The sequence below is a fragment of the Macaca thibetana genome, chromosome 1 (genome assembly GCF_024542745.1).
Source record: "Macaca thibetana thibetana isolate TM-01 chromosome 1, ASM2454274v1, whole genome shotgun sequence".
Lineage (NCBI taxonomy): Eukaryota > Metazoa > Chordata > Mammalia > Primates > Cercopithecidae > Macaca > Macaca thibetana.
The window spans coordinates 120,254,413-120,280,109 of NC_065578.1; the positions used below are offsets into that span (position 1 = coordinate 120,254,413).

Below are 25,697 nucleotides of genomic sequence, written 5' to 3' on the forward strand. Positions count from 1 at the left end.
TTAGTAGAGACGGGGTTTCACCGTGTTAGCCAGGATGGTCTCGATCTCCTGACCTCGTGATCCGCTTGCCTCGGCCTCCCAAAGGACTGAGATTACAGGCGTGAGCCACCGCGCCCCGCGGAGAGGTTATTATACATTGTGAATGAGAGGATAAATTGGTACAAGTTCTACAGGGTGCCTTATGACAATATCTATAAAATTAAAAAGCATTTTTTCTTGGAGACTGAATCTCACTGTGTCGCCCAGACTGGAGTGCAGTGACACAATCTCGGCTGCCTACAACCTTGGCCTCCCGGATTCAAGTCATTCTCCCACCTCAGTCTCCCGAGTAGTTGGGATCACATGCGCACACCACCACCCCTGGCTTTTTTTTTTTTTTTTTTTTTTTGTATTTTTAGCAGAGATGGGGTTTTACCATATTGGCCAGGCTGGTCTCAAACTCCTGATCTCAGGTGATCCACCCACTTTGGCCTCCCAAAGTCCTGGGATTACAGGTGTGAGCCACCACGCCTGACCAAAAAAAGATGTTTAAAAATTATTCTTTTAAATTTGTGTCATGGCCGGGCACGGTGGCTCCCGCCTGTAATCCTAACACTTTGTGAGGCCGAGGCGGGCGGATCACCTGAGGTCGGGAGTTCGAGACCAGCCTGATCAACGAGAAGAAACCCTGTCTCTACTAAAAATGCAAACTTAGCCGGGCGTTGTGGCGCATGCCTGTAACCCCAGCTACTAGGCAGGCTGAGGCAGGAGAATAGCTTGAACCTGGGAGGCGGAGGTTGCGGGGAACTGAGATTGCATCATTGCACTCCAGACTGGGCAATAAGAGCAAAACTCCGTCTCAAAAAAAAAAAAAAAAAAAAAAAAAAAAAAAAACCCGAAAAACAAACAAAAAAACCCCACCTTGTATCATGTTTCCCACAAGCAGATTTTTTCTTTTTGACACCTTTGGTATAAATAAGCAATTTTTTTTCTTTTTTTCTTTTTCTTTTTTTTTTTTTTAACCTCAGCAACCCACATTTAGAAATTTTTCCTACAGATCTACCTCACGTGTGCAAGGTTATTCATGGAGTTTTTTTTTTTTTTTTTTTTTTTTTTATCATAGAAAAACATTGGAAATTCTACCTGTCCGTCAGTTTGGAGGTAAATTAGTGACAGCAAAACCGTACAATTACATGCAGTTCAGCTAGCTGTAAAGAAAAATAAGAGGTCGGGCGCGGTCCCTCACGCCTGTAATCCCAGCACTTTGCGAGGCCGAGGCGAGCGGATCACCTGAGGTCGGGAGTTCGAGACCAGCCTGACCAACATGGAGAAATCCCGTCTCTACTAAAAATAAAAAAATTTGCCGGGCGCGGTGGCTCAAGCCTGTAATCCCAGCAATTTGGGAGGCCGAGACGGGTGGATCACGAGGTCAGGAGATCGAGACCATCCTGGCTAACACGGTGAAACCCCGTCTCTACCAAGAAATACAAAAAACTAGCCGGGCGAGGTGGCGGGCGCCTGTAGTCCCAGCTACTCGGGAGGCTGAGGCCGGAGGAGAATGGCGTGAACCCGGGAGGCGGAGCTTGCAGTGAGCTGAGATCCGGCCACCGCACTCCAGCCTGGGCTACACAGCAAGACTCTGTCTCAAAAAAAAAAAAAAAAAAAAAAAAAAAAAAATTTCCGTGTGTGGTGGCGCATGCCTGTAATCCCAGCTACTAGGGAGGCTGAGGCAGGAGAATAGCTTGAAATTGGGAGGCAGAGGTTGCGGTGAGCTGAGATCGCGCCATTGCACTCCAGACTGGGCAATAAGAGCAAAACTCCGTCTCAAAAAAAAAAAAAAAAAAAAAGAGAAAGAAAATGAGGGAGCCAATGATAGTCCAGAATGGTACACTGTGATAGATTGAAACATATGACTGGGCGCGGTGGCTCATGCCTGTAATCCCAGCTCTTTGGCAGGCCAAGGTGGGCAGATCACGAGGTCAGGAGATCCAGACCATCCTGGCTAACACAGTGAAACACCGTCTCTACTAAAATACAAAAAAATTAGCCGGGGGTGGTGGCGGATGCCTGAGGCTGAGGCAGGATAATGTCGTGAACCTGGAAGGCGGAGCTTGCAGTGAGCCGAGATCGCGCCACTGCACTCCAGACTGGGGTACAGAGCGGGACTCCGTCTCAAACAAACAAATAAAAAAAAAAAAAAAAAAAAAAGAAAAGAAAAGAAAAAAAATGGTGGTTATATTTTGCAGCTTCTCTCAAGAGAGTCTATTTCTCCTCTGTCTGAATCTGGGATTGGCTGTGTGACTTGCTTTGGGCAAATGTTGGTGCCTTCGCAAACCTGGCAGAAGAGAGGCTTGCACATGGGGGGATTACCTGCTTTTTCCTTCACTTGAAATCCTGAGACCATGATCTGAAGATCCCCCCCAAGCAAGCCTGCTGGAGAGATCACATGAAGAAAAAGATCCATGCATCCCACTTGTTCCAAACTATCCAGCCATACCCCAGATGTGTGAGTGAGGCCATCCTAGACCACCCAGCCCCAAATGAATCAGCTTGGACCAGAAAAATTTCCAAGCCAACTCACAGAATAACTAAAAATAATAAATTATTGTTATTCTAAGTCAATAAGCTTGGAAGGGTTTATTATGCAGCAAAAGTGTATCAAAAGGGTGATGGTAGTTGCAGGAAATATATACCTTTAATTATATATGCATAAACATCTTTGGAATGATACCTCCGAAATATAAATTCCTATATTGAAACAGCACACTGAGTACCCAGCATAGTGGATGAAAATAGATCACGAAGTTTCAAAATAGTAGGAACAAGTAGAAGATTCTATAAGCTTTTGGGAGGAGAGATGGGAGAACAGTTTAAGGCAAATAACAAAGAATCAGAATGGGCTGGGCGTGGTGGCTCATGCCTGTTATCCTAGCACTTTGGGAGGCCGAGGTGGGTGGATTACCTGAGGTCAGGAGTTCGAGACCAGCCTGGCCAATATGGTGAAACCCCATCTCTACTAAACACACACACACACACACGCACACACACAATTAGCCGAGTGTGGTGGCGGGCGCCTGTAATCCCAGCTACTCGGGAGGCTGAGGCAGGAGAATCACTTGAACTCGGGAGGCAGAGGTTGCAGTGAGCCGAGACCGCCCCATTGCACTCTAGCCTGGGCAACAAGAACAAAATTCTGTCTCAAAAAAAAAAAAAAAAAAAAAGAAAAAAAAAAAATCAGAATGGCATCCATCTTCTCTACGATGTCGAGGCACTCTAGTCTACAACCATCAGGAACAAACCTATAGTCAAACCTGAGTATATTGGCTCATTGCAACAGAGGAGACAGCAAACACGATGGGGAAATTGTGGGACAATTCTTCCTTTGAGAATCTCGATATTTTTATCTAGAAAGTGGGAGGAATGGTTGCAGGACTAAACACATAATTGGTAAAGAATCAACAGTCAATACAAAAGTTAGTTGAGCATGGTTGGGCATGCCTGTAATCCCAGCTACTTAAGAGGCTGAGGGAGGAGAATCGCTTGAACCCAGGAGGCGGAGGTTGCAGTGAGCTGTGATGACGCCCCTGTACTCCAGACTGGGCGACAGGGACTGTGTCTCAAAAAAAAAAAAACAAAAAGGCCAGGCGCAGTGGTTCACGCCTGTAATCCCAACACTTTGGGAGACAGAGGCAGGCGGTTCACAAGGTCAGGAGTTCGAGACCAGCCTGGCCAATATGGTGAAACCCCGTCTCTTCTAAAAATACAAAAATTAGCTGGGTGTAGTGGCGGGCACCTGTAGTCCCAGCTACTCGGGAGGTTGAGGCAGGAGAATCACCTGAATCCGGGAGGCAGGGGTTGCAGTGAGCCGAGATCACACCACTGCACTCCAGCCTGGCGACAGAGCAAGATTCCGTCTCAAAAAAATAAAAAAAAAGAATTGACAGTCACTATTAGTAGCTGGGAAAGTGGGATGTTTGATCATATTGTGGTTTGAACAGTGCTCTGTTTGTGCTCAAATATGATTGTGAAATAGTCTTTCTTTCATCTTGGTGAGAGGGTAACTTTGTCTGATATTGGTGTTGTGAAATTTTTAGTTTTAACCGGAGAACATCATGGCCTAGGTGTTTGTCAGACCAGCTTTAGCTGAGAGCAGAAAAGGGTTACTTTTTTCTTTCTCAGAAACGACTATGGAAAACAGTAAACAGCAAGGGCCGGGCCGGGTGGCTCACGCCTGTAATCCCGGCACTTTGGCCGGGCGCGGTGGCTCAAGCCTGTAATCCCAGCACTTTGGGAGGCCGAGACGGGCGGATCACGAGGTCAGGAGATCGAGACCATCCTGGCTAACACAGTGAAACCCCGTCTCTACTAAAAAATACAAAAAACTAGCCGGGCGAGGTGGCGGGCGCCTGTAGTCCCAGCTACTCGGGAGGCTGAGGCAGGAGAATGGCGTAGACCCGGGAGGCGGAGCTTGCAGTGAGCTGAGATCCGGCCACTGCACTCCAGCCTGGGCGACAGAGCGAGACTCCGTCTCCAAAAATAAAAAAATAAAAAAAATAAATCCCGGCACTTTGCAAAGCCGAGGGAGGCGGATCACTTGAGGTCAGGAGTTTGAAAATGTAGCAGGAGGAGTCCTAGACAAAATCCCTCAGACACCGATTGTGGAAGATAAGAGCTTTATTCAGCGGGGAGCGTCGGCCGACTCACGTCCTAGAAATCACGCCCTAGAAACCGAGCTCCCGGAATAAGTAACTCCTGGCCCTCTTAAGGGCTCACAATTCTAAAGGGGCTGTGTGTGTCTGTGTGTGTGTGGGGGGGGGGGGGGTGGGTCATGATCGATTGAGCAAGCGAGGGGTACGTGACTGGGGGCTGTATGCACCGGTAATCAGAACGAAACAGAACAGAAAAGGGAGTTTCATAATGCTTTTTTATACAATGCCTGGAATTTTATAGATAGCGCAAGTGGTGAGGTCAGGGATTGAATTTTAGCAACCAGGACCGAAATGTGGCGCCCGGTTGTCTGACGGTGATTTTTACTTCTACCCATTGTTTCAACCTCCACTTTTTCAGCAAACAAGAAATTAAGTATAAGACAATATGAGGAGTGGTCTCCTCTCTCAAAACCAGCTTGGCCAACATGGCGAAACCCCATCTCTACTAACATTTAAAAAATTAGCCGGGCGTGGTGGCGGGTGCCTGTAATTTCAGCTACTCTGGAGGCTGAGGCGGGAGAATCACTTGAACCCGGGAGGTGGAGGTTGCAATGAGCCGAGATCCCGCGGCCGCACTCCAGCCTGGGCGACACAGCCAGGTGAGACTCTGTCTCAAAAAAAAAAAAAAAAAAAAAAAAAAAAAGCAGTGCCTTTAAAAATCTGAGAGAAAAATTATTTCAACCTATCTCTTTGTATCTCTATTTAGTAAAATATCAATTAAGTATATGGGTATAATAGACATTTTCAGACATGCAGTGTCTCAGAAAGTTTATTTCTACGGTAACCCCTTTATAGGAGGTTTTGGAGGATATGCATCATCAAAAGGAAGAAGAGAGTGAGGAACGAACTGCCGTGAGATCCATGAAGCAGGGGATCTAACAAAAGAGAGAGGTAATGGAAATCCCAAGATGCTGCTGTAAAGAGAGAGATTATGATAACAGCTGTGAGATAAGCCTGAAGAGCAAGTCATCCAGAATGGAGCAGGTGGAAATGTGCCAGGAAAAATTTATTTCTCTTTCTTTCTTTCCTTCTTTCCTTTCCTTTTCTTTTCTTCTTTCTTTCTCTCCTTTCTTTCTTTTGCCCAGGCTGGAGTGCAATGGCGTGATCTCCGCCCACTGCAACCTCCACCTCCCGGGTTCAAGCGATTCTCCCGCCTCAGCTTCCCGAGTAGCTGGGATTACAGATGCCTGCCAGCCTCAGTTTCCCTAGGAACTGGGAGTACAGGTGCCCGCCACCATGCCCAACTAATTTTTGTATTTTTAGTAAAGACAGGGTTTCACCACGCTGGCCAGGTTGGTCTCGAACTCTTGAGCCACCTGCCTGGGCCTCCCAAAGTGCTGGGATTACAGGCATGAGCCACCTCGCCTGACCAGGAAAAATTTCTTAAACAAACATACAAGCAAGCAAACCAAACAAAATGATTGTGTGTTTCTATGTGTTGAGGGGAGATTTACAGAACTGGGGAGAAATTGGCTAGTATTAAGTAATAAATACATGGAAAATTTACTAAATGGAAAAATAAGATGACTATTGCCAAGGTAGATACTGTACAAAAAAAAAAATCACTATCTAGAAGCTAGGAAGAGGACTCTCACCAACAACCAAATTTGCTGGCACCTTGATCTTGGACATCTCAGCCTCCAGAACAGTGAAAAATAAATGTTTAAGTCACCCAGTAGATGGTATTTTGTTACAGCAGCCTGAGATAACTAAGACATCCAAACCTCTGAAAGAATCAAAATAAGACTTGACTTCAGTGTAGCAGGACCAGCCCAGACAAAACTCCTGAGACACCGAGTTAAAGAAAGAAGGGGTTTATTTGGCCGGGGGCATCGACAAGACTCCTGTCTCAAGAGCCGAGCTCCCAGAGTAAGTAATTCCTGTCCCTCTTAAGGGCTCACAACTCTGAGGGGGTGCGTGTGAGACGGTCATGATTGACTGAGCAAGCAGGGGGTACATGACTGGGGGCTGCATGCACCAGTAATTAGATCGGAACAAAACAGGATAGGGATTTTCACAGTGCATTTCTTTTTTTATTTTTCTTTTTTTTTTTTTGAGACGGAGTCTTACTCTGTCGCCCAGGCTGGAGTGCAGTGGCCGGATCTCAGCTCACTGCAAGCTCCGCCTCCCGGGTTTACGCCATTCTCCTGCCTCAGCCTCCCGAGTAGCTGGGACTACAGGCGCCCACCACCTCGCCCGGCTAGTTTTTTGTATTTTTTAGTAGAGACGGGGTTTCACTGTGTTAGCCAGGATGGTCTCGATCTCCTGACCTCGTGATCCGCCCGTCTCGGCCTCCCAAAGTGCTGGGATTACAGGCTTGAGCCACCGCGCCCGGCTTCACAGTGCATTTCTATACAATGTCTGTAATCTATAGATACGTCAGGGGTTAATCTTCAACTACTGGGCCCAGGGTGCAGCACCTGGCTGTCTGCCTGTGGATTTCATTTCCGCCTTTCAGTTTTTACTTCTTCTTTCTTTGGAGGCAGAAATTGGGCATAAGATGGTGAGTGGTGGTCTCCTCCCTTACTTGGTATATCTACTTGAGAATCCATCCTCTATTTCTATTTGCTTAGCTTTAAAGAAAATTTGGGGGTGCTATGGCAATAGGTGTAGGGACAACTGCAACAGAATCTTGCAGTGCAGGAGAGAGATTGGACTCAACTCCTATTTCTGTTTCTTATGACGTTTTCTTTAGCTACTTGCCTATCCAGTTCACCAGACAGTGTTTCATAGCAAGTACCATGTACCAGCATAGACCAAACAACTCCACAAGAGCAGTGGAATAGCCAGGATTATTACATTCCAACAATAAAAACTCAAGAATGCAATCTCTCCTCTTGTTGCCACAATAAAATAAGAAAAAGATCTATTATATAAAGTCTCAATTAGATGAAAATTTAAAATCTCCCCTTTTCAATTTTTGTTTAGCTAAGGACCAAATATGTGCCAAAGTAAAGGTCCCGCTCTGGAGGGTTAGGTCCGAGTTCTTCTTCAGCAGCTGAAGTCCAGGCTCTCTGTCACAGGAACAGTGGAAACACCCATTGTCAGCACTTTTACAGTCAGGTGAATCCAAACTCAAGTCTCTTGTGAACGACTTTCCCAGAATTCCCAGGGGTCAGGAGAACAAAGGAGAACAGCGTAGCACCAGTTCCTTACCTGTAAGATTCAGGGCTTGTGTGAGACCAGCAAGCAATAACATTCCCCAAACAAAAGTGAAGAGTTTGTGCTGCTATTAAATGTCAGATAGTGTGGCCAAGGAAGGAGCATTCTCTTAGGGTGTGGGAATATGACTAGGCCTAACTGAAGGGGTGGCCTGCCCCTCCACACCTGTGGGTGTTTCTCGTTAGGTGGAACGAGAGACTTGAGAAAAGAAATAAGACACAAAGTATAGAGAAAGAAAAGCGGGGGCCCAGGGGACCGGCGCTCAGCTTACAGAGGACCCACGCCGGCACCAGCCTCTGAGTTCCCTTAGTATTTATAGATAATTATCTTTATCATCTTAAAGATAAGGGAGTGGCAGGACAATAGGATCGTTTTTAGGGAGGAAATTAGCAGTAAGACATAAGAACAAGGATCTCTGTGACATGAATAAATTTAAAGGAAAATCCTGTGCCTTTAGATAAACCTTTTAGCAACATTGTTTCATCCTATCACATGGGGATAAACCTTGGACAATACCTAGGTTTTCTAGGAACAAAGACACACCCTGCACGCCCAAAATCCAGTAAACCTTGAGTTACCACAGCACATGTCTCTTGCAAGGGTAGGGTCACAGATTAACAGCATCTCAAATACAGAACAAAATGGAGTCTCTTATGTCTACTTCTTTCTATATAGACACAGGAACAGGCTGATCTCTTTCTTTTCCCCACACCTAACTTCATTAGAGGTCAATTAACCATCAGTTAGAAAAATTGGAAAGGCACAAATACTCTGACCAGGCAAGTCCATTTCTAGAAGTGTGTTTTAAGAAATCCTTACCCAAATGATGAAATATATTTGTATAAGGATGTTCTCTGAATAATTTTTTATAAGAATAAGCATTAGACACAATTTTGTGTCCATTAGCCAAGGACCATTTAAATATATACTGATTCATCCATCCTATAAAAAGATAAGCAGTTGTTTAAAAGGCTGAGGTAAAATATGAAAGTGGTGATGATGATGCCACTGAAAGTAATTACAGCAACTACACATTTAATGAACATTTATTAGATGCTTAAATGCTTTATGTGTATTTCTCATCAAATGTGTAAACCAAAAGTAAAATTCTAGGGCCCCCCAACCATCTGAATGGACCCCTCCTCTAGGTCAAGGGCATTCTAAGGCTAACCTGAAAAACTAGTTCAGGCCACAATGGGAAGGAGAGATTGGACATGCCTCTGTATACCCTCCTTCCTTTTGGAACTCAGGAAAAGACAACCAGCATTAACATCAACACAGACCTTAAGTCTGATAAGAAACATTTACAATCTGTTCTCTCTGAAGCCTGCTACCTGGAGGCTTCATCTGCATGATAAAACCTTGGTCTCCACAACCTCCCTATCTAACCCAGAAATTCCCTTCTGGAATAATAATAACCCTTTCAACCAATGGCTAATCAGAAAAATTTTAAATCTGCCTATGACCTGGAAGCCCCCCACCCTCTGAGTTGTCCTGCCCTTCCAGATTGAAGCAGTGTAAATCTTACATGTATCAATCGATGTATTCTGTCTCCCTAAAATGAATAAAAGCAAGCTGTACCCGACCACCTAAGGCATATGTTACCAGGACCTCCTGAAGCTGTCACTGGTGCCTCTACCTTGCAAAATAAACTTTCTAAATTTATTGAGACCTGTCTCACATACTTTTGGATTCACAAATGTTAGAGTAATCCATGAGGGAAGCATTATCTATTATTATTATTATTATTATTATTTTGAGATGGAGTCTGCTCTGCCAACAGGCTGGAGTGCAGTGGCACAGTCTTGGCTCACTGCAACCTCTGCCTCCTGGGTTCAAGTGATTCTCCTGCCTCAGCCTCCCAAGTAGCTGGGATTACAGGCGCCCGCCATCACGCCGGGCTCATTGTTGTAGTTTCAGTGAAGATAGGGTTTCACCATGTTGGTCAGGCTGGTCTCAAACCTCAGGTGATCTGCCCACCTCATCCTCCCAAAGTGCTGCGATTACAGGCGTGAGCCACCACGCCCCGCCAAGGGAAGCACTTTTTTTTTTTTGCAGTTTTTTATAGACAAAGAAATTGAGGTGCGGAAAATTCAGTAATGTTTTGAAAGTCACGTTGTGAACGAACCAAGATTTCAACCCAGAAATTGAGGCTTCACCACAAGTGAAGATTGGGGTTTTCTTGAAAGTTTTCAATTATTGGGAGTTTCAGATTTCCAGAAATGTGCAATTGTAAAAACCTAGCTTCAGGAAGTGATGAAATAGGTGCAGTGGATATGGGGTAAGCTCTGAAGCCCCAGGCTCAGGCTCTATTGAAAAATTACTTTTGCTGAAATATTCCTGTTTTAGGACCTTCCATGGAACTTGAGCCTTCACGCAGCATATTTTGGCATCTGATTTAAAGCTAGTAGAGGTCCGGAGGATTCCCAGGATTAGAGTCTTTAAACAGAAAGCGTGAATCTTGCTTAAATAAAGGGCACCGTCCCTGGGTGGGCTTGAACCATCAACCTTTATGATTAACAGCGGAACACGCTAACCGATTGCGCCACAGAAACTCTAATGGGTTGTGTCTTAAACTCATTTGCTGATACCAGAAACGGCTTTTTAATCTCTGGCTGCAGATAATCTCATATGTTTGTGGCCTGTCCAATCCCGCGCACTCCAGAAACCCAGAACGCGGGAGACAATGAAGCCAAGAGTCGAGTCTTTGGGCACGTTTGGACATTCTACCCGGCCAGAGTCAGCTGGGGGACTCCAACGGCAAAACGGCCGCCTGCTCCTCACCGTCTGCTCCTCACTGCTTCCCCCGCCTGCTCTTCACCGTCTCAAAAGTCGCCGGCCCCTCCACAGGCGACAACTGCAGCCTCTCCGGCGGAAGTCACTTACTCCCTTTCCCATTCTTAGCCCCGCTTCACACCTTGCGCTCACAGTCATTTCCTCCCGGCCTGGGCCAGTGGACGCGCGCGTGGGAAGGACCAGAACCCGTGGTGTCCTCACCGCGCAGCCCTCGGGCCTTCAGAGGTGGAATCCACCGCACAGGGACCTGGAGTTTGCACAGGCTGCAGCCCACAGCCCAGAGCCAGCCTAGCACCTAGTAGGCGCCCAGTAAATGCTCGGTGAAGGAAGGCATTCCACCGCAGGATTTTAGGAGAACCATGAATTCCCGTGTGAACATTAAGCGTTTAGTCCTACTAGGAAGTCTGGAATATGGAGACCTGAACTGTTTCTCAAAGGCAGCTGTTCTTGTATTCCCAGAGCTGGTTTAGAATTCAGCAAAGGTCCCTGCTCTGTGGATCCCACCTCTGGAGACCAGAGGATGGTGCGGTGTGGGGCACTGCGGGTTATTATCCTTCCCACGCTCATGTCCACCGGCCCAGGCCCAAAGGAAATGGCTGTGAGGGCAAGATGTGAAGATAGTTACAAATACCAGCTAGGGCCAGCGACAGTTGCAGAAATGAGGACTCGTAATAGTTATGAGTATTTCTTCATTATTTTGAGATGAATACATTTGGGTACATATTAACCAATACTTTTCTTAAGAATTCTCCTCTTCCATCACCCTAGCTAGCATATTCATTAATAATTAACCTTTAGAAATCTCCATATTTAGGTTACAGGATAGCAAATATGGAATGTGATCTAGCTAAAAAAGGAGTGAACATCATTCAAAGACAAATAAAGGACTTTATCCTGTTGGGGAAAGGGCTGGCATATTTTCACTGAATGAGAAAAAGTATGATTTTCCTATTGTCTTTATTTGAACCTTAAGTATGGTTTTACAAGGAGGAAAAAGGAGGAGGAAGAAGAGAAAGGAGGAAGAGGAGGAAAAGAGGAGGAGGAAGAGGCCGGAGCGGGTGGCTCAAGCCTGTAATCCTAGCACTTTGGGAGGCCGAGACGGGCGGATCACGAGGTCAGGAGATCGAGACCAGCCTGGCTAACATGGTGAAACGCCGTCTCTACTAAAAACATACAAAAAACTAGCCGGGCGAGGTGGCGGGCGCCTGTAGTCCCAGCTACGAGGGAGGCTGAGCCAGGAGAATGGCATGAACCTGGGAGGCGGAGCTTGCAGTGAGCTGAGATCCGGCCACTGCACTCTAGCCTGGGTGACAAAGCAAGACTCCGTCAAAAAAAAAAAAAAAAAAAAAAAAAAAAAAAAGAGGAGGAGGAAGGTGTACATTGATGCCATGTTGAGAAGTGAACTGTGGTGGATTTGTAATGTGTTGTTGGAACCGAACTCTCGATTCCCTCCTGGGCAGGGGTCACCGCGAAGGATCACCGACACGAGATTCACAGCAGAGAGTTATTTATTACTAGCGCACTAGGGTCCCAAGCTCTAAGTTGGCCCCTGGGACCCCGAACGCTTATTACAGGCTGTTTATATAGGCAAACACAAGTTCAAACACAGCTTTTGGCGCGAAGTTCAAACAAAGCTTAAGGCGCAAGATGATTGGGTCTGGCTATGGCCTGAGCAAGGTGTCTGGTTCTGATTGGTCGGGGCTTGACCTTATGGGTTTCTTTCCTGGAATGGTTTAGGGCTGGACCTCATGCGATACTTTCCTAGAACTGTTTAGGGCTGGACCCCCTGATGTACATTCCTGGAATTGTTTTTCTGTTTGAGTTCCGGGAACATTGGGGGGCTATCCATGGCCATCTGGTGTTAATTTCTTAAGTTTTATGAGGCCTAGTTTCATTCCCTCCTCTTTTTGTGTCAGAGGCTCAAGATTGAGCCTCTTCTTCAGTCCTGAGGGTCTGGTATTGTTGGGTCAGAACCATAGCATGTACTATGTTTAATCTATTTTTAATAAGGGTGAGTAAGCGGTTGAGTATGCACGGCCCGAAAGTCAAGATGAGCGTGAGCAGGATGAGGGGTCCTAAGATGGTGGAGATTAGGGTGCTAAACCAAGGGGATTGGTTGTACCAATTTTCAAACCAACTTTGTTGAGATTTTCTCTCCTTTTTTTTTTTTGTCTAATCTTTCTCTCAGTTTTGCCATAGAATCTTTACTCCTGAATGATCTGCATAAAAACATTGCTCTTTGAGGGCTGCACAGAGCCCGCCTTCTTTTAGAAAGACAATCTCTAGTCCTCGTCGGTTTTGTAACACAACTTCAGACAGAGAAGTCAAAGACTCTTCAAGTTTTGTGATAGAGTGTTTTATGGCTCTAAGGTCCTCATCTATGGCTATTCTAAGTTGGTGCAGATGGTAGTTACCATGTACTAGGGCTGCCGTCCCGGTCCCAACTCCAGCCGCTACCCCAATTCCTAGCATGACGGCGAGGGTGAGGGAGATAGGTTCTCTTTTAGGTCTAATATGAGTTTTCTGCTCATACCGGAGGTCCAAGGAGTCTCCAGAGTGATAGTAGACTCGGGGAACAACTTGTACCAACACGCAATAGTGGGTGCTGCTGCTAAAAACAGTTGTGGATATACAGGGGGTGAGCCCAGTGTCGCAAGCCCACCAGTCCGTCTCAAGAGGGGACCAAATAGCGATTGGAGCTGGGTACTGCCAGGGTTATATTACAAAGATGCCGATGACTAGGGGGCACTTGGCCTATACAGGTTCCCACCCCAGAAACTTCAGCCAGGGTCAGTTTATTGTGTTGTTCCCACGCACATCCAGTAGGATTGGTGGAATCAATGAATTTATTAGTGGAGGAGATGCCTTCGTAATAAGGAGGGCCTGTTGCTAGACATAGCCAGCAAGAGGAGGTGAATTCTGGCCTTGTCTGGTTTAAGGCAAGATAGGAGCCCTTTATGAGATTTAGGAGCCTGTCTCCTATTCCCGGGTCAAGGGGCTAGCGGGTGACGTTTTGGGCTGAAGATGTGTATTCAGAGGAGGCGGAGATCAAGGGCGGGGAAGTGCTTTGAGGAGCTTTTGGTTGGGGCTCCTCCGGTATGGGAACCGGGGGCTTCTTTTCTTCTGATAAGACCTGGTTCGGCCCTACTGCAACAGGGGCTATGTCCGGGTCGACTAGTAATCTAATTTGAATAGGGATCCCATACAGTGGCTTCTGGTATAGATAAAGGCCCCATATTAACCCTGTTATCCAACTATTATTAGATTTTGCCGCATCCTCAAACTTGATGCGGACCAGATTGCAATTTTTTGAATATCGGGTTCTGGTGCAGGGCTGGACAAAGGACATGGTTATGTACCAGGGTTTCGTGGCCCATTTCCATTCCCCATCATTATTAGTTACACAGGACCAACTATAGCAATACAGGTGAGTTATATCTCCACAAGTTTTTTCCATATCCCCTGTCCTAAATCCGGGACAGGCATAGAACCCGTTCCGGCTGATGGACACTCTTCTAGCCTGTTTTCTCCATTCTCCCCCCTCCATTTCATTTACCCCTGCTACTTTATCTAGGTTGAAATAGAGGTCAGGGAACCAAGTCCCTATAGGAGCAATTTTTGAGGTTTCACCTAGGACCTCATGATTATTAAAATTAATTACCTGCCAGGTCAGGTTATATGGCCGGTGGGGGTTATTATCAATGAATATATATCCGGGCGGTTTCACATGTCTGCGTGGGTTATTACTGCCAGCGGCGCAGGGAAGGAGGGCAAGCAATAAGCAAGGGGTTAGATACGAGAGAGTCTTATCTTGAGCGGGTCCTCGGAGCGTCGGAGTTTCCATGTCTCAGGTGGTGTTGGTCCGGGCGTCTCTGGAGCAGCCTTGGCGTGGGATGCGTGGATCCAAGTGGAGATTCCGTCAACCTTTATGGCTGTGGGTGTGGTCAGGAGAACAATGTAGGGTCCTTTCCACCGAGGCTCTAGTCCTTGAGAGCGGTGCCGCCTAACGTAGACGGAGTCCCCCACCTGGAAGGGGTGGCTGGTCTGTGGATGTCCTGGTCGGTACAGTTCTGCCAAGGGGGCCCAGATTTGGGCCTGTACTGCTTGGAGTCCTTTTAGCCGGGCCTGTAGATCAGTCTTAGGATCGGAGGGGGAGAAGGAGTCAAGTAAGGTTGACAAAGGGGGAGGTCCTCCGTAGAGGATTTCATATGGAGTGAGCCCAAAGCGGTTAGGTGTATTTTGGGCTCTTAACAAAGCTAGGGATAGGAGGCGTCTCCAATCTTTTAAACCAGTCTCTAAGGTCAATTTAGTAAGGGTCTCTTTTATTGTTCTATTCATCCTTTCTACCTGTCCTGAGCTCTGGGGTCTATAGGCACAATGCAATTTCCAAGTAATCCCCAATATCCTGGCTAGCCCCTGACTTACCTGAGAAACGAAGGCCGACCCGTTATCTGACCCAATTACCTTGGGGAGTCCGAATCTAGGAAAGATTTCTTCCAGAATTTTCTTGGCTACTATGTGTGCCGTTTCTTGCCGGGTGGGGTAGGCTTCTACCCATCCTGAAAAGGTATCTACAAACACCAGTAAGTACTTATATCCAGCATAGTGAGGTTTTACTTCAGTGAAGTCTATTTCCCAATAGGCCCCTGGGCGGTTACCACGAGCTTGTTTCCCTGCTGGTGCTCGGGTAGCCCCAGCGTTTACCTGCTGGCAGACCTTACAGGCAGATGTTACTTGTTCTACGAGAGTACTTGCCCTTGGGATTAGAAAGTCAGTTTTTTCTTTTTTTTTTTTTTTTTTTTTTTTGAGACGGAGTCTCGCTCTGTCCCCCAGGCTGGAGTGCAGTGGCCGGATCTCAGCTCACTGCAAGCTCCACCTCCCGGGTTCACGCCATTCTCCTGCCTCAGCCTCCCGAGTAGCTGGGACTACAGGCGCCCGCCACCGCTCCCGGCTAATTTTTGTATTTTTTTAGTAGAGACGGGGTTTCACGTGTTAGCCAGGATGGTCTCGATCTCCTGACCTCGTGATCCACCCACCTCGGCCTCCCAAAGTGCTGGGATTACAGGCTTGAGCCACCGCGCCCGGCCTAGAAAGTCAGTTTTTTCAATCAACAATTTCAGCTTTCGATTACTCAAGTGTGTCCAGGCATGCATCTGCTGGATCATTGCCAGGGCCTCTTTTTGGGGAAGGACTATCTTTCCTCCTTTTTTCCAGTTTTTAGTGTCTTTGTTTTTTATAGCCCCTATGGCTCTTGCTTCTTCCTGGTCTTCTGAGGTATAGGTATGTTCAATGGTTATGTGGCTGGTTTCGTCAGGTTCTGTGGCTAGGGTCAGTACTTCCACCATGGCGGCCTGCCTTGCCATTTGGTCAGCCTGTCTGTTTCCTACTGCTACTGGATCCTGTCCTTTCTGGTGTCCGGGGCAGTGAATTATGGCCACTTCTTGAGGAAGAAAAAGGGCTTTTAATAAGGCAATTATTTCAGCTTTGTTCTTGATTTCTTTTCCTTCTGACGTTAGGAGGAAGAAAAAGGGCTTTTAATAAGGCAATTATTTCAGCTTTGTTCTTGATTTCTTTTCCTTCTGACGTTAGGAGACCTCTTTTTTTTTTTTTTTTTTTTTTTTTTTTTTTTTTTTTTTTTTTTTTTTGAGACAGAGGCTCGCTCTGTCGCCCAGGCTGGAGTGCAGTGGCCGGATCTCAGCTCACTGCAAGCTCCGCCTCCCGGGTTTACGCCATTCTCCTGCCTCAGCCTCCCAAGTAGCTGGGACTACAGGCGCCCGCCACCTCGCCCGGCTAGTTTTTTGTATTTTTAGTAGAGACGGGGTTTCACCATGTTAGCCAGGATGGTCTCGATCTCCTGACCTTGTGATCCGCCCGTCTCGGCCTCCCAAAGTGCTGGGATTACAGGCTTGAGCCACCGCGCCCAGCCAAGACCTCTTTTTTTATAAATATTTTTATGAGTATGAGCCGTTGCAAAGGCATATCGGCTATCAGTATAAATGTTAGCTTTCTTTCCCTTGGACAGCTCTAGGGCCTTGGTTAGTGCTATTAACTCAGCCTTCTGTGTAGACATGCCAGGAGGTAGTGATTGTGCCCAAATGGTGTTGTGGCCATCTACTACTGCCGCTCCCGCCCTCCGGGTACCTGAGTCAAGATAACTGCTGCCGTCTGTGTACCAAGTGTGATCCGCGTCTGGGAGTTCTTGGTCTTTAAGGTCTTCCTGCGTTCCATGGGTCTCCGCCAATATCTGCCGACAGTCGTGTGGGCTTGGTTGGTCTTCTGGTACCGGCAGCAGCGTAGCAGGGTTTAAGGTGACCGGAGGGCCAAACTGGACGCGATCCGTGTCCAGTAGGAGGGCCTGATAGTGGGTTAGGCGTGCGTTGGTTATCCACCGGTCCGGGGGCTGCTGCACTATGGCCTCTAGAGCATGTGGGGTAATAACAGTTAGTGGCTGCCCAAGAGTCAATTTAGCAGAGTCCTTGACCAGCATAGCGGTGGCTGCCATGATATGAAGACACGGGGGCCAGCCGGCCACCACAGGGTCCAGCTTTTTAGACAGGTACGCTACCGGTCTTTTCCAAGGTCCCAATTTTTGGGTCAGGACTCCTTTAGCAATCCCTTGCCTCTCGTCCAGGAAGAGGGTAAAGGGCTTTGAGGTGTCCGGTAACCCAAGGGCTGGGGCAGACAAGAGTGCCTTTTTTAGTGCCTCAAAAGCCAATTGATGCTCTGTCTGCCAGGTGAAAGGGGTACTTTCCTTGGTGAGTGCATAAAGGGGGGCGGCCAGTTCAGCATAACCAGGTATCCACAAGCGACAGAACCCAGCAGTCCCCAGGAATTCACGTACCTCTCTGGGCGTTCGTGGTGGTGGAATGCGAACCACAGTCTCTATGCGCCCAGGGGTGAGCCACCTTTTCCCTTCACTCAGGATATACCCCAGGTATGTTACCTTGGCCTGACAGAGCTGTGCCTTCTTGGCGGATGCCCGGTATCCTTTTTCACCCAGTGCCTGGAGTAGATGCCTGGTACCTTGTATACAGGTTTCCTTTGTAGGGGCAGCCAGGAGGAGGTCATCTACATACTGGAGTAGGGTCACTTCTGGATTTTGGGTCCGGAAGTCGGTCAGGTCTTGATGAAGAGCCTCATCGAAGAGAGTGGGAGAGTTCTTGAATCCTTGGGGAAGCTGGGTCTAGGTCAATTGGCCCGAAATTCCTTTCTCAGGGTCCTTCCACTCAAAGGCAAAGAGTTCTTGGCTTTGGGGGGCCAGAGGTAAACAGAAGAAAGCATCTTTTAAATCTAACACTGTATACCAGTTGTAGTCTGGTCTCAAGGTGCTGAGCAAATTGTAAGGGTTGGGGACCGTGGGATGGATATCCATGGTCCTTTTGTTAATTTCTCTCAAGTCTTGGACAGGCCTGTAATCCTGAGTACCAGGCTTTTTTACTGGCAGAAGAGGAGTGTTCCAGGGCGAGCGACAAGATCGCAACACTCCGAGTTCTAGAAATTTGTTAATGTGCTGCCGAATTCCTATATGAGCCTCTCGGCTCATGGGATATTGCCTAATAGACACGGGCACCGCCGTGGGCTTTAGATCAATTATGATTGGGGCTTGATACTTGGCCAGCCCGAGTCCTCCCGTTTCCGCCCAAGCTTGGGGAAAGTCTTGCAACCAAACATCAGGGAGGCTAGTGATGACCGGAGCGTCAAAAAGCCGATACTCATCTTGCAGAGACACAGTTAAGATTTGGATGGGCTGACCGTCCCGATCTAATACCTGGGCCCCTGTCTCGGAGAAGTGGATTTGGGCTCCGAGCTTGGTCAGAAGATCTCGCCCTAGTAGGGGGTATGGGCATTCAGGTACCACCAAGAAGGAATGTGTTATCATTCCTTGTCCAAGATTAACTGTCCGGTGGTTAGTCCACTTGTGCAATTTTCCCCCTGTTGCCCCCTGTACCCAGGATATGCGAGAAGACAGGGGCCCATCTGCCTTTGTCAAAACTGAATGTTGGGCCCCTATATCCACCAAGAAGGTGGTAGGGTGCCCCCCTACAGAGAGAGTTAGCCGGGGCTCGGGGGGGGGCTCCAGAGCCTTGACACCCCTATTCGCTATCTTCACCTAGGGTGAGGACAGCGACAGGTTTCTTCTGGTCTTTAGGACGCTTGGGGCAATCTTTAATCTAATATCCCCGTTCTTTGCAGTAGGCACACTGGTCTTTTTTCACTTTTGGCCGCCTCCGCTTCTCTCCCTCTCTCCCTGGTCTTTTCTCTGTTACTACTGCCGCCAGGATTTTTGTTAAATGCTTATCCCTCTTTCGATCCCTTCGATCCTCTCGCTCCTCTTGTTCTTTCGCTAACCTGGCTTCCCTTTCCTCAGGGGTTTCTCTCTTATTATATACTTTTTCTGCCTCCCTAACCAATTCCTGTAATCCATAAGTCTGGATCCCATCTAACCTTTGGAGTTTTCCTTTGATATCTGATGCAGCTTGGTCTATGAACGCCATGACCACGGTAGCCTTATGTTCTAGGGCCTCTGGATCGAATGGGGTATACATTCGGAACCCTTCCAGAAGCCTCTCCATAAAGGCTGCCGGGCTTTCGTCCCTTTCCTGAATTATGGTTCTTACCTTGGCCAAATTTGTGGGGCGTTTTCCTGCCCCTTTGAGACCCGCCAACAGAGCCTGGCGATAGATTCGGAGACTCTCCCTACCTGGTGCCGTTTCATAGTCCCAGTCCGGGCGGGTGAGGGGAAATCCCTCGTCTATTTCGTTGGGAAGTTGGGTTGGGAGGCCTCTTGGCCCTGGCACATTTTTCCGGGCCTCCAGGAGGACTCGCTGCCTTTCTTCAGTGGTTAGGAGGACCTGCAAGAGTTGCTGGCAATCATCTCAGGTGGGCTGGTGGGTGAAGAGAATGGATTCTATCAACGAGGTTAGGGCCTGAGGGTCTTGGGAAAAGGAAGGGTTATGAGTTTTCCAGTTGTAGAGGTCAGAGGCAGAGAAGGGCCAGTACTGGACCGTGCGATTGACGGTACGGAGGGGAAAAAGGGAGGATTGCCAAGTGGAAGGGCCATCTGCGTCCTCAGTCCGCCGCAAGCGGAGACGAGGTGTCGGTGGCGGCGTCCGAGGGGTGAGTTCGGGCGGAGCTGGAGAAGGAGACGGGGTCGAGGGAGGGGCTGAGGGGGAAGTTGGAGAAAGGGTAGGGGCCGAGGCGGTAGAGGAAAGGGCTGGGGACAAGGCAGGGGGCAAGGGTGAAGCGTAAGGTGGAGGTCTCAGAAGGGGGTTTTGAGGTGGAGGAGGCAGGGGGTCAAGAAGGAGGAGATCCCTCTGGGGTTCATCTGGGAGGACTGGCTTATGTGGGTCCGGATTCCGATTCTTCGGGGCTTCTAAGGCAAGAAGGGTAGACTGGGGTGGGGAAGGGGAATGGAGGAAGGGTTTCACCCAAGAGGGAGGGTTTCGGACCAGATCCTCCCAAGTAATTATGTAGGCCACCTGGTCTGGGTGTCCGTGTGGCCCAGGATCCATCACTGTTGCTTTAACCTGTAAGATAATTGGGAGGTCAAATGTTCCGTCCCGGGGCCACCCAACATGGAGGGTAGGCCACTCGGACGAGCAGAATTTTTGCCATTGTCCCTTACGGACTTCTATGGAGAGGTTGTGGGCTCGAGCCCGGACGTCAGGGAAGTGAGTCAGGGTCAGAGACAAAGGAGTCGTCAACGTCTGTCCCATTTCGTCCACGGATAACAAGGACAAAACGAAAGTAACAAAAACAAAGACCAGACAAGTAAGGAGAAGCCGCGCGGCCAGAGAGTGGCGCCACAAGATCACAAAATATTCAGACGGCAGGGGCGACCTGCCTACAGATTTAAGGAGGCTGACTGAGTCATCAGCCTTCTCCCAGACTACCGCCAGGGCTGGGAGATGGTGCCAGCCCCATCTGGTGGGAAGGTGCCGGACACGTCTGTCCCCCTTCCCCACTTAATTCAGAAGGAGTACTCCCCAGAGTTCAGAGTTAGCCGGCAAGACAGACAGAACAAAACGAAAGTACCTGGTAGGTCCGTTCAGTCAGCAGTCTGTGGCCCGGGCCAGATAGGTCTCTGCTGGATGGGTCGGGGGTCCTTGGACGACCCCACTTCCCGGCCAACGCACCAAATGTTGGAACCGAACTCTCAATTCCCTCCTGGGCAGGGGTCCCCGCGAAGGATCACCGACACGAGATTCACAGCAGAGAGTTATTTATTACTAGCGCACTAGGGTCCCAAGCTCTAAGTTGGCCCCTGGGACCCCGAACGCTTATTACAGGCTGTTTATATAGGCAAACACAAGTTCAAACACAGCTTTTGGCGCTAAGTTCAAACAAAGCTTAAGGCGCAAGATGATTGGGTCTGGCTATGGCCTGAGCAAGGTGTCTGGTTCTGATTGGTCAGGGCTTGACCTTATGGGTTTCTTTCCTGGAATGGTTTAGGGCTGGACCTCATGCGATACTTTCCTAGAACTGTTTAGGGCTGGACCCCCTGATGTACATTCCTGGAATTGTTTTTCTGTTTGAGTTCCGGGAACATTGGGGGGCTATCCATGGCCATCTGGTGTTAATTTTTTAAGTTTTATGAGGCCTAGTTTCAGTGTCAGTTTTGCTAAGCTGAATGCACATTTCCCAGATTTGCCTCTTTAGATAGCTCTGGGTTAGCCTGGGCCACAGGAGACATTTGGAAGATAGAATTCAAGTGGCTGTTATAGGCTTTTGTATACTGGGAAGCGTGTTGTTACAGCTCAGGCATGATCTTCAGCTTCCCTGACCCTTGGACTGGTGGGTGTTTTGCTTCTTGATCTAACATAAAGGTTAGAAATTGCAGGATTCCAGTTGGGTTTTGTTACATCCAATCTGGTTTAAGTTCCCATATTATTAGGAAAGCTTGAGGACGCTTCAGGAAAACGCTTTTTAAAAAATCAAATTTGAGGCCGGGCGCGGTGGCTCAAGCCTGTAATCCCAGCACTTTGGGAGGCCGAGGCCGGCGGATCACGAGGTCAGGAGATCGAGACCATCCTGGCTGACACGGTGAAACCCCGTCTCTACTAAAAAATACAAAAAACTAGCCGGGCGAGGTGGCAGGCGCCTGTAGTCCCAGCTACTCGGGAGGCTGAGGCAGGAGAATGGCGTGAACCTGGGAGGCGGAGCTTGCAGTGAGCTGAGATCCGGCCACTGCACTCCAGCCTGGGTGGCAGAGCGAGACTCCGTCTCAAAAAAAATAAAAAAAAAAAAAAATAAAATAAAATAAAAAAAATAAAAAATCAAATTTGGAAAATATCAAATAATAGGCAAAATATAGGCAATAAGCATAACCCAGTGGAACCATGAATCAAACTCTCTAAAGCAGGGTTGTCTACATTTTGGCTTCCTTGGGCCACACTGGGAAAAACAAAAACAAAAACAAAAAGACGAAAAAAAAAAAGAAATGAACACTAACTGCAATTGAACTGTGCATGTAAAGTTTGTAAACAAAATGTGTCTGTAAAGCCTGTAAACAGGCCGGGCGCGGTGGCTCAGGCCTGTAATCCCAACATTTGGGAGGCCCAGGCGGGAGGATAACTTGAGGTCAGGAGTTCAAGATAAGCCTGACCAACATGGCGAAACCCTGTCTCTTTTTTTTTTTTTTTTTTTTTTTTTTTTTTTTTTTTTGAGACGGAGTCTCGCTCTGTCGCCCAGGCTGGAGTGCAGTGGCGCGATCTCAGCTTACTGCAACCTCTGCCTCCCGGGTTCAAGCGGTTTTCTTGCCTCAGTCTCCCGAGTAGCTGGGATTACAGGCACGCCTGGTTTATATATCTACATCTATATCTATATCTATATCTATATATATATATACACACACATATATTTATTTTGTATTTTTAGTAGAGATGGGGTCTCACTGTGTTAGCCAAGATGGTCTCGATATCCTGAACTCACGGTCCACCCTCCTCGGCCTCCCAAAGTGTTTGGATTACAGGCGTGAGCCACTGCGCCTGGCCCCGCGAAACCCTGTCTCTACCAAAAATTCAAAAAATTAGCCGGGCCTAATTTTTTGGTGGCCTGCGCCTGCAATCCCAGTTACTCCGGAGGCTGAGTAGTCTCTGGCTGAGGCTGGAGAATAGCTTGAACGCAGGAGGCAGAGGCTGCAGGAAGCCGAGATCCCTACATGCACTCCAGCGGACTGTTTGCTGTTAATAAATGTCCACAATTGGCTCCCAGGGGGAAAAGAAAAACAATTTTTATAGAACGACAACAACAAAAAAAGCTAAGAGATTAGTAAAGAGAAGTTCACCATATTGGACTCCTGAGCTCGAACGACATTAACATAAATATCGCGTGCCATATCTCGCAGACCGCTGGGATTACAAGCTAGAGAACCACGACCTGATAAAATCTTCAGTTTAAACATAAGTTACAAACGGGAAAAAAACATCTGTGTACTAACTTACGTTAAACACCTAGTACTCGCTCTTGGAAAGCATTAGGTCTATTTTTGAAACGACACAAGTCAGGGGAAAGCGCGAACGCAGTCCCCCACTACCACAAATTATGCAGTCGAGTTTCCCACATTTGGGGAAATCGCAGGGGTCAGCACATCCGGAGTGCAATGGATAAGCCTCGCCTTGGGAAAACCACCTTCGTGATCATGGTATCTCCCCTGCCAGGTAAGTATGAGTTCGAAACCCTCAGCCCCGCCACAGCCTCACATGCCTCACCCTTTTCACACACGGTCACTTGCCTTGCGCGCATCCCCGAGCCCTCCTAGCCCTGACACACAGCTGGAATTCTCAGTTCCGACCAGCGGTCCCAAACTCGCTCCCACAGCACGGGAACCCCTTCGTGGCGAAGCAGCAGGCGGCGAAGCGGCAGCCCCTGCGCTGCCTCATCTACATAGAAGTCGCCCCCTCCGTGATGTCACCGACAGGGCATTCCGGGTCCCCGTCTGTTCCTCCGCAACTCAGCGGACCAACCCGCCGCCGGAGCCGGGAGGAAGTGACTTATACCTCTCCCTTCTTTCCCTCCTGTCCCCGCCCTTCGTCTCCCGCAAAGAAGTGGGTACTCAATCTGTGTCCTGTGGAGGTCCCCTTTGGCGGCCAGCTGGAAGCCCGTGCACCCTTCTTCAAATAATGGCTTTCAATGAGCAGACTAGAACGTTTAGGATTACAAAGGAAACCTATTCCTTTCAAACCTGGTTATCTTTGTGATGTGGCACTGTGTGCATACCTTCGTTAAAACGCATTAAAGTTAAAATGCACTCCACCCTGGGCGACAAGAGGTGACTGAGTATTAAAAAAACAAAAACATTTCCCCCTCGCCCCCAAAGCATTAGACGTCAAGGCTGGCAACGATGTCTGTTCTCTTGAAAGTTCAATATCAAAATACTTGGAAATTAAACTAAAATAGTAGAAGCAAGAACAAAAATTAAGTTGAAGATAATGTCAAGAATATTTCCCAGAAACAAAAATACGAATGTAAAAACAGGAGAGAAAAGTTCAGGAAGTTCAGGAAGGTATGTTCAAGGTCCAAACACGATTAGCACGCATTTCAGAAAGAGGATAGAAAAAATCAGTACAACAATTCAAAACACTTTCCATACCAATAGGTTGAAACTACAGTGAATTTAAACTATTGAATAATGATATTGAACTTTCAAGAAAATCTCCATCCCTTCCTAAGAAAAGCATGAATATTCCTCCCCTTGCTCATTCCTTTCACTAAAGGTGCTCTATATTTGTAACTTCCTGGTTCTCAGTAGCTGAGAAGATTTGCAAACTATACTACTTCTCCAATTCCATGCTATGCTCCTAATCCTCCAGTGCCATTGAATAGAGCCTGCGCTGCTTGACGCTCACTCTTGCTTTCATACATTGGCTTTGCAATACTAAACAGGAAAGAGTCCTTTTTGGGGTGAGACCCCTCAGTAACTTCTGCAGCCCCTCTAAATAGCCATCTCAAAGTATACCAAAGAAGTGTATTTTGGGGTGGCATATTTTGGGTTTCCTGCATGGCTAAGCCAACATAATAGGATTCTTGCTGAACGCAGGGTGATCAGACATCACCTAGCGGATGGTGAAGGATGAGGAGCCCTATTAGATATTATGAGTGATCAGCTATTGAGGATGGGGAGTTCTGGCTAAATTGACTGAGAAGGATTCTTGCTGAGATTGAACAATGCAGAGAGGAACACAGAAGCTCAGTAGTCGAGGCCTAGTGAGAAGAGGACTCAGAAGAGCCTGATTAGAGTTTGACCAAGGAGATGTCAACCTGAAATAATTGAAAGGTTCAGAATTTGGTATTAAAGAGTTTATTCATTCTGCTTGTGGGAACTAATGGTAAAATTTAAAAAGAGTGTATTCAAACAAAAATCTGGGAATAGCCAATCAGGGTACACAGACTCCAGAGAAATGGGGTCAGTGCTGCGAAGGCAAAAGTCAAGCTCTTGCTTACATAGAAAAAAATATTTAATAGGATCACAACATTTTCTTTTTTTTTTTTTTTTGTGACGGAGTCTCGCTCTGTCGCCCAGGCTGGAGTGCAGTGGCCGATCTCAGCTCACTGCAAGCTCCGCCTCCCGGGTTCCCGCCATTCTCCTGCCTCAGCCTCCGGAGTAGCTGGGACTACAGGCGCCTGCCACCTCGCCCGGCTAGTTTTTTGTATTTTTTTGTAGTAGAGACGGGGTTCCACCGGGTTAGCCAGGATGGTCTCGATCTCCTGACCTCGTGATCCGCCGGCCTCGGCCTCCCAAAGTGCTGGGATTACAGGCTTGAGCCACCGCGCCCGGCCTGGATCACAACATTTTCTATACAGGGCTGCTTTAACAGCTACAACAAATTAGTTGCAGAATTTTTGTTTTTTTTCATTGTTGTTCTGAGATGGAGTCTCACGCTGTTGCTAAGGCTGGAGTGCAGTGGCACGATCTTGGCTCACTGCAACTTCTGCCTCCTGGTTTCAAGCGATTCTCCTGTCTCAGCTTCCTGAATAGCTGGGATTACAGGTGCCCACCACCATGCCCAGATAATTTTTTGTATTTTTAGTAGAGATAGGATTTCACCATGT

The 25,697-nt window shown here is 47.7% G+C and overlaps 2 protein-coding genes, 1 non-coding gene and 1 pseudogene across 4 annotated transcripts in view; 1 reads left to right on the forward strand and 3 right to left on the reverse strand.

Annotated features, from left to right (window-relative positions):
* The window catches only part of LOC126931509 (neuroblastoma breakpoint family member 3-like), an 833,099-nt pseudogene that overhangs the window by 577,675 nt on the left and 229,727 nt on the right, over positions 1–25,697 (reverse strand). The window lies entirely within an intron of this gene.
* The window catches only part of RBM8A (RNA binding motif protein 8A), a 165,504-nt gene that overhangs the window by 118,731 nt on the left and 21,076 nt on the right, over positions 1–25,697 (reverse strand). The window lies entirely within an intron of this gene.
* LOC126932548 (uncharacterized) lies at positions 19,717–23,951 on the forward strand. The gene is made up of 2 exons (XM_050751487.1): positions 19,717–19,763; positions 23,126–23,951. The coding sequence occupies exon 2, from the start codon at positions 23,312–23,314 to the stop codon at positions 23,843–23,845; it is 534 nt and encodes a 177-aa protein (XP_050607444.1). The 5' UTR covers positions 19,717–19,763; positions 23,126–23,311; the 3' UTR covers positions 23,846–23,951.
* Positions 23,150–23,313, reverse strand: LOC126944218 (U1 spliceosomal RNA). The gene has a single exon (XR_007721980.1). It is a non-coding gene; the product is annotated as a U1 spliceosomal RNA (small nuclear RNA).